At 36.6% G+C, this 8960-nt stretch overlaps 1 protein-coding gene across 1 annotated transcript in view; it reads left to right on the top strand.

The window, feature by feature from the left end:
- The window catches only part of LOC102878555 (probable maltase-glucoamylase 2), a 70312-nt gene that overhangs the window by 58350 nt on the left and 3002 nt on the right, over positions 1 to 8960 (top strand). Inside the window, exons 44-47 of the mRNA XM_025045843.1 lie at positions 510 to 598; positions 5320 to 5369; positions 6717 to 6890; positions 8760 to 8958. Of these exons, the coding sequence (XP_024901611.1) occupies positions 510 to 598; positions 5320 to 5369; positions 6717 to 6890; positions 8760 to 8958 (512 nt within the window). The remainder of the gene's footprint in view (positions 1 to 509; positions 599 to 5319; positions 5370 to 6716; positions 6891 to 8759; positions 8959 to 8960) is intronic.

The raw sequence follows: 8960 nt of genomic DNA, 5'->3' as shown, positions 1-8960 counted from the left end.
GAGATATTCTCGGAGGGTGAAAGAACTAAAGATGAAAAGTTGAGTCGGCTTTGAGGAATAGAAAACCATTCAGTTTAACCGGAGCATAGAGAAGTGAGAGGGATAAAAATAAATAAAATTCAAGCAGATTAGGGTCAGGTCATGGAGAGTTTTGAATGCTGGGATAAGTATGTTGCATTTTATTCTGTAGCAATCTGGAAGCTACTGAAGGGTGCTTTTTTAATGCTTTTTTTTTTTGCGGGGGGAGGGTCTTTTCCTTAAAGAGGAAGTAGCTTCTTATATTACTTATAATATGTATATAAGTAAAGTATGTGTATTTGATTTTGAAAGTTGAAGTTTTACCAAATGTTTCATTAAATTTTAAATGTGTTTTCCATTAGCTTTTTTTTTTATGTGCATTTTTAATCCATTACCTTTTTTTGTTTGGATGAATAATATTTTCAACAGAAGCTATCCTTCGTTCTTATAACCTATGATCTAGAGAAAAATAACTTTTTTTTTTTTCATAGTCGACAAAAGTTTATGGGATTGACTGTTGCTTTGGATGACAGTGGCACAGCTGAAGGTCAAATGTTCTGGGACGACGGACAAAGCATTGGTGAGCGTGAACTTTCCATAGTCTCAATATAGCATTCAGAAAAGCCACACCCTAGGAGCTCAGGACATAATTGACATAAACTGAACACTTATCTTAATTTTCTGCTACTGTTAACAAAAGAAAGGTGTCGGGACAATTTTTACGGCTTTTGCCTGCTCATTTATAGTACACTCTAGTTATTTTGGAAGAGTTTGTGGTCCCCGGGTTCATAGGTCCAGCAAATTGATGCTGTGGATTCAGCCAGAGGCGAACTCTGTATAGCTGTCTCGCTCCGATAAGAGGGTATGGATGCAAACATCGGGCTGACAGTTCGTCCTCAGTGGTTTACAAACCTGGCTAAGTTATTTGGGCCGGCCGTCGATAACCAGGCATCGTTTTCCTCCAAAGTAAGATCCACTCAAGAGACGAATTAGAGCTTTGAAAATGTCTTAGTGTATCAGAAACAGGGAATTAAGTATTGTCAAAAGGATAACTCTGTCAATGAAATATCATTCTTCATGCTTTCTTTCCCCAATCTAGGGACATGATAGTTCTACCTTACATAATCGGTATTTGTCACTATACTCAAAACAACCTCTTCCTCAGGTGTTTCTATAGAAACACTGACACACTGTTATCAACCAATGCCATTTTCCAATATTTATTACTGTAGACCAGAACATTCCAAGCTTATAACATGTCACAGTTCCCAAAATTATAGCTTATTTTTCGCTAGCAATCTTTCTAAAGATTTCCTCCTTTAAGTTTTCATTATTACAAGGGTAACATTTTCATTAAAGAAAAGCATTTTAAAGATAGAAAATTAGAAAAAAAACATAATCACTTTTAATATTTTTTGCTATATTGCCTTCTGTTTTCATATTAAGAAAATTTTTAAATTTTTTATATTGCTGAAAACATGCTGCCTATTTAATTTATGAATCCTGTTTCTTTGCATTTAACATATGACAGAAATATGTCTAGATGTTATTATATGCTCCTTGTAAACACCATTATGGTTCCCACATTCCACTGAGAGAATATGATATAATTTATCTAACTTTCTGTAATTACTCTCTATCCAGGGTAGAGGACATTTTCAGTTTTCATTGTTATAAATAACAGCCTTGATTATTAACCTTTGTTCGTATTTCAGATTGTTTCCATATGGTAAATTCCTAGAAGGAAAATTATTTTTAATCAACTTTATAGAGTTATAGTTACATAAATAAAACATATCCATTTAAAATACACAGTTCCATAAGTTTTGACAATGTATATAGTTGTATAGCCACAGCCACAATAGGATCATGGAATGTTTTTATAAGGCACATGGAGGCTTCATTACAGAGGCAGATAACATGATTTAATATATAGAGAGAATTTCTGGCACATGGATACTTAATAAAATGTATGCTTAATGTGCAAGATAAATAAAACTCCATTATAAGCCTTTAAGATGTTTTACGTTTACATCAGTGTGGTGAACATGACAACAGGAAGTCCAAAAGCCAGAGAAAGGGAATTAACAGTCACCTGAACCAGGTTTAAGGAAGTAGCAGGACTTCAACCTAGTAAGAGAATAATATGCCACAATACCAATTTTTAAATTTAAGAACTATTTTTGACTAATGGGCTAGAATGTTCCTATCTATTGGGAAGTACATATTTTCCTTCAATTAAATCTGTGTAAAAGATGAAATTTCAATCAGGGATTTGTTTGGTGAACAAGAAATTATAGCAAAAGGAGTTAGTGGCCATGACGAGGTAGTGAATACTATTATCACTTCAGTGACACTCTTGCCAAGGTGACTGCAGACTATTTGCACTGTCAGGTCATGCCACATATATACTGGGGTGATTAGGCAGGAAGTAATTCCATCATAATGGCATGGAACATGGGCGATAAAGCCAGTTTAGAGAACGGTGAGAGATAACGAGAGTCCGAGCTGTCCGTGGGCTCTCCCGTGACAGCACAGATTCTGGAAATGTGATGATTGAAAGGCTGGTGAGGAGTGGGCTGGTAGACCTTGGCGGATTACGACAAACAGAAGTCGTACGTTGGATTTAAAGATTAATCGGTAGAAATTGTTTTTGGAAAGTACATTTTTATGAGAAAGAAATGCCTTCTGTTTTTCCTTTACTTCTTGGGCTTGACTTTAACTTTTTTTGTAATAGCTTTATTAAGATGTAATTCACACACCATGTAATTCACTCACTTAGAGATACAATTCACTGATTTCAGTGGTGTAACCATGACACAGTCCATTTTAGAACAATTTCTTCTTCCCTAAAATAAGTCCTGTACCTTCTTAGATATCTCCTCCCCCTCCTCCCCAACACCCACCATTCTCTCTAGCCCTAGGAAACACAGCCCTAGGCATTCCCTAATCTACTTTCTGTTGCTGCATATCTCTATATAATGAACATTTCATATAAAGGGAATCATGTAGAGTCACATAAATAAAATAAATGTGATCTGTTCTGACTGGCTTCTTTCACTTAGCATAATGTATTCCAGGTTCCACCATATTGTAGCATAGATTTGTACTTCATTTTTTATTTTTTATGGCTGAATAATATTCCATTGTATGTGTATACCACATTTCACATATCCATTCATCAGTTGATAGATGTTTGGGTTGTTTCTATTTGTTCACTAACATGAACATCTCTGTACAAGTTTTTGTATAGAAATATTTTTTCAATTCTCTTGGGTACATACCTAGGAGTAGAATTTCTGGGTTATATGACAACCATGTTTAATGTTTTGGGGAACTTCCAGATTCTTTCACAAAGAGGCTACACCATTTTACATTTCACCTCGTTATTATCTGTCTTTTCGAATATAGTCTTCCTAGTGGGTGTGAAGTAATATCTCACTGCGGTTTCAATTGATTTGCATTTCCCTGATAACTAATGCCATTGAGCATCTTTTCGTGTACTTGCTGGCCACTTGTATATCTTCTTTGGGGAAATATGTATTCATATCCTGTGTCAATTTTTAAACTAGAGGGTCTTTTTGATACTGAAATGTAAGTGTTCTTTAAATAATCTAGATATGTTCTTTATCGGATATATGATTTACAAAATTTTCTCCCATTCAGTATGTTTTCTTTGTTATCAATAGTATCCATTTGAAGCCCCAAAGTTCTTCATTTCGATGAAGTCAAATTTATTTATTTTTTTGCTTGTTCTTTTTATATTATACTAAAAAAAAGTTGCCAGATCTAAGGTCACAAAGATTTACCCTGTTTTTTTTTTATCCTAAATTTTCATAGTTTAAGCTCTTATATTTAGGTCTTTGAGCAATTTTGAGTGAATTTTTGAATATGGCGTGAGATCCAACTTTATTCTTTTGCATATGGATATCCAGTAATACCAGTACATTTTGTGAAAAGATTAATCTTTCACCATTGAATTGTTTTGGCACCCTTGTTGAACATCAATTTACTTTAAATGTGAAAGTGTTAACTGAGAACACAGAAAAAAACCTTCTCATATGAAAATATATATCTTCATATTTTAAATAATCATTCATTCTTATGCCACTACCACCTCTCTTGATTACAGTTGCTTTGACATAGGTTTCGAAATCAAGAAGTAAGAGTCTTCCAACTTTCTTTCTCTTTTTCAAGAAAATGCCTTTTTTAAAACAGGTTTCCTCAACCTTGGTAGTTTTGACATATTGAGCTAGATCATTCCTTGTTGCAGTGGTAACTGGGCTGTTAATGATAAGATGTTTCGTATCACCCCCACCCTCTACCCATTAGATGCCAAAAGCACTTCCCCCAACCCCAAGATATAACAACCACATGTGTCTCTAGAGATTGCCAAATGTTCCACCAGAAAAATCACTGCCGGTTGAGAACCAGTGTTTTATGGGCATCTAGAGTCCTTTTATACAGCTTGAGCTAATTAGGACTAGATGATTGATGGGATGTCATAGTGGGTTAATAACGCACAGTTGATACGCAAAATCAGCCCCTTAAGAGCAATATATTTCAAAAATCTATGAGAAAAAATGAATTTTCTACAAAACTTTAGGCTTCTACAACAAATGTATTTCAGTCTCAAGGTTAAAAAATCAATGGTCCCTGAAAGTTTTAAATTTTTTTCACTTTTTAACTTCCATAGAGAAGTACTTTGTCCCTCTTCACCAAACAGACTTAGAACATAATATTAAGTAACTTGCCTGAGTTTGCACAGCTACTGAGTACAAGAGCGGAGATTTGAATCCATGTCAATCTGACTTGAGAGTCTGAATCCTGACCACACTCCTCTGCTTTGAGCCTTTAGCATCATAGCTATCTGAACTCTCATGGCTGTGCGCTTGCTGTGTTGGCACAGGGCAAGAAAAAAACTATCAGTAGCCTCCACACGTCTTCTCCTGCGGTAGAAGACCTCAGTCCAACCCAGGTCCTCTGGTCTTGCACCTCTAAACACCCTTCTCCATGTGCACATCTCTACACTAACCTGGGACAAAGTACTCCCTCAGCTGCTCTCTGTCATGCTCCCTGGAGAAGTCATAATTATCCCGATCACTAATTGTGATCCCATTGAGACATTTTCTGACTCTATGAAGATTATCTGCTACAGTTGAAGTAATGAGTGGTTGCTTATTGTTTGTTTGTTTGTTTGTTTGTTTCTTTCTTTCTTTCTTTCTTTCTTTCTTTCTTTCTTTCTTTCTTTCTTTCTTTCTTTCTTTCTTTCTTTCTTTCTTTCTTTTTTTTGGCTTGCAGATACCTATGAAAATGGCATCTATTTCTTGGCAAAGTTTACAGCAGCTCAGGTATGACTTTTGTTTTTTTAATTTTATAAATCTTTTTCGAGTAAGCTGCAGATTAAACATTATCAGTTAATTGTATCAATGTAATATCCCACATCTTAATTAAAATAAATAAGAAACAGTCCTTATTTTGACAATTACCTTGTATACCATAACTCTACAAGAAGAAACTTGTGATTCATGTATGCTGGGGGGAAAATGAGTCCTTAAATGTATAACATTCTGGTAATGAGACAGCATTTTTTGGATGATAAAATTTTGAAAGGTAAGTGCTAGATCAGCTATCTGTTGCACAACAGTGCTACATAACAAACAACCTCAAAACTTTAGCAGCACGTAAGAAAAAATACTTATTTAGCTCATGAGTTTGCAGTGTTCAGGCGATATGGGCTGGACTTGGCTGATCTTGGCTGGCTCTCATGCATCTGCAATCAGGCATGGGTCTCTTAGGCTGCTTGGGTGATCCTGACCATACTCACTCACATATCTGGGAGGTCAGCTGGCTGTTAGATGACCTTAGACAGCCTTATGGATAGGTCTGAGCATGATCTTTTCATGATTATGGAAGTGGAGAAAAATAAAGGTGGAAATAACTGAGCACTTTTTAAAATCTCCATTTGCATCAAGTTGACTAATATCCCATTAGCAACGCAAAGTCACATGGCCAAGTCCTGACACAAAAGTGAGATAGAATGCCCATCCAGAGAGGGAAAGCATTGCAAAATTACAGGGAAAGGGGTATGGATATGGAGGAGTGAATACCTAGAGACAGTGACGCAGTCAATCCACTGTGCATGTTTAGTGATTCCACGGATAACCTATATAATTTGAATTAGAGTGGAAGGCTCATTCTATGTCAAACCTTGAATCTGCTTCTCTATAATTTTTTCCATTGATTTGAACTAAGGAATAGTATAACACAAATCTATTTGTCTTTTATACATAACAGTGCTTCAAGTATTTGAAGATGTCTATCATATATCTCTTCTGTCTTCTCTTCTTGAAATTATATACCCTCAAGCTAACCTCACACTTCCTCTGTTTTGTGCTTAAACTGATTTCCGGGTATGATTATTCTGTTTGGACTACAATTAGTGTAGATTTCTCTTAAAACATGGTGCCCAAGATTGAGAGAATATTTTAGAGCTGCACTATCCGGTATGATAACTACCATCAATATTTAGCATCATCAAATTTCTTGTAGCAGATTCTCAGAAAGCACATGTTCATGAAATGTATAAGAATAAAACAGTGAACCAGTACAACAGTAGTAGTTTGAGGTTTTATAACGTTTCAATGTGGAATGTAGCCCATCCTTATGTATATTTTCTCTTTATACATCTTTTACAGAATGCATTGTACATTCAGACCATATACAATAAGTATTTGAATGACTTGAATCCCCTGAAAGTTGGATATATTAGAATCTGGGGGACAAGCTCTACTTATGTGACACAAGTCACTGTCACCTATGACAACCAGCAATTCATGGAGATGAATTTCAAGAGTGACCCCTACAATCAGGTATGTCTCAAAGGAATGTTATTGTATCATAAGTTAATTTTATTATTTGGGAAAGTTATCACCACTATTATCATTGTTATATTTACTTATATTTGAAAGGTTATAGATATGCACAATAGATATGTTCCTGAAAAGTCACGAGTGATGAATCATATTGTAAAATGCACACTGCAATCAATGATCAGTGGTCTGATGAAGACCTTTTCATGTGCTGTGTTAAGGTTGGTCTCCCAGCCTAGCATAAGAAAACTTATTTACACCTGCAGCAGAGCCTCAAACAAGGAAAGAGGGATCCCATAAAACCATTGTTGGAAGTTTTGCCCTCCTTCCTGAAATTGCTTATATCCCTGGTCAAATAGATAGATCTTACAGGTTGGTGAAAAATGGCAGTAAACTGTGGTCCTCATCAAAATCAATGCGCCCCACCCATGATGTGAGGTAAAATAATTTGGTTAACAAAACAGAGGGACATAAGTAGCAGGCCCCACTAGACCCTTCAGTAGAGTTTGCTTTAGTTGCCAGAACCAACTAATTGGAAGGCAAATTACCAGTAGAGTTACCAAGAGCAACCACAGAGGGAAGGGCATCCCGCTTTGGAACACTAGATCTATCACAAATATGGATCCAGTAACCCATTGCGGGTGGTTTAGAAAAGTCACAATGGAAAAGTATAGTTGCTGTTCTCTAAAAGGTGAAAAGAGTGTCCTGCTGGTATTTGAATTTTGGAAAATGACCCTCTTGAACACTCAATTAGATTCTCTCTCTCTAGTCTCTTTTAGTTGTCTATTTCAGATTTTTTTTTTTCCTGAACTATTGCATTCAAAACCACCCTTTGCAAGTAATTACTGACAGTTAAGACTGATGTGGAAAATCTTTGAATACCTTGTTGGAAAACTTTGTAGCATATCAGATACATCTTTGTTTTGTGCTGGTCTTAGCCTATTAATAACCAAGACTGTGGCAGACCAGCTCTCGTGGTTCTCATGGTGATTGCAAGATGCCCTTCAACAATACCCATCAGGAAAATTTGAAAAGAGATACAGATTTATATCTTACAAGATCTGGAAATTACACAGTACTGATGGGACTACACAATAAGGTCATCGGGGAGCGGCGGGGGGGCGGAGAGAGAGAGAGAGAGAGAGAGAGAGAGAGAGAACCCCGAAAAACTAGCTCAAGCATGAGATGGGCCTGGGGCTTCTGCTTTTATTGGGCTCAAGGGTGGAGGCTGAGGGTTTCCAGGGCTCACTCTTTATTGGTGAATTTAAAACGTAAGAGTGGGAAATTAAAGCAGGGGAAGAGAAAACAAACAAAAAGCCCAAATGGTCAGCTGTTGAAATCAACTAAGATCACGGAAGCAGAGGCACCTCCATGGGCTTGAATTGGATGCCTCTTTGAAATGGACACCTCTGGCAGTTAAAGCTTAAGTCAGGTACTTGCTTTACAAAAAGATCAAAATCAAAATCAAAATCAGGGTTTGCACTATACTACTATTGCCAGGTGTTATACTTACTAAGTGTCAGGGATGGTGAAAACATAAAACCAGGATGCTCTCAGGGAGGTTACAATCTAGTGGCAGAGCAAAGAGATTTTTATGAGCATTGGTTTTAATCAAAGCTGCAAATAGTTGCGAGCAGTGTGGTTCTGACTAAATGAAGTACGAGGAAACATTTGCAACACAAGGATTATGCACACAGCGCGTCTCCCCACGATTTTCAGTCTGGAACCAGTGTGACTGGAGAGGGAGTCTTTCTATCCTTCTATTGCTCTCTGGGAAAAGAATGAATACATCATTTTTTGTTAAGTGTGAGGTAAATGTGATCTTTAAGATATTGTAAAATACCAACTTTATCTCTTCTTTTCTGGCAGACACTAACTATTCAATTGACTGACAAGATAATCAGCCTGGAAAAGTTAACTGAGGTTACCTGGATTCACAGTGGCGCTGTAGTTTCTACTACACCTTCGACAAGCGTTTTCTCCACGAGTTCTCTGCGTCCTTCCTTATCTACTACTCAGACTACAAATTCTGAGACCATCACCACTAGTACTGTTACTACAAGTACTATT

The sequence above is a fragment of the Pteropus alecto genome, unplaced genomic scaffold (genome assembly GCF_000325575.1).
Source record: "Pteropus alecto unplaced genomic scaffold, ASM32557v1 scaffold22, whole genome shotgun sequence".
NCBI classification, from domain to species: Eukaryota; Metazoa; Chordata; class Mammalia; order Chiroptera; family Pteropodidae; genus Pteropus; species Pteropus alecto.
The sequence above is the reverse complement of the archived record's forward strand: the minus strand, read 5'-3'. Positions and strand labels throughout refer to the sequence as shown.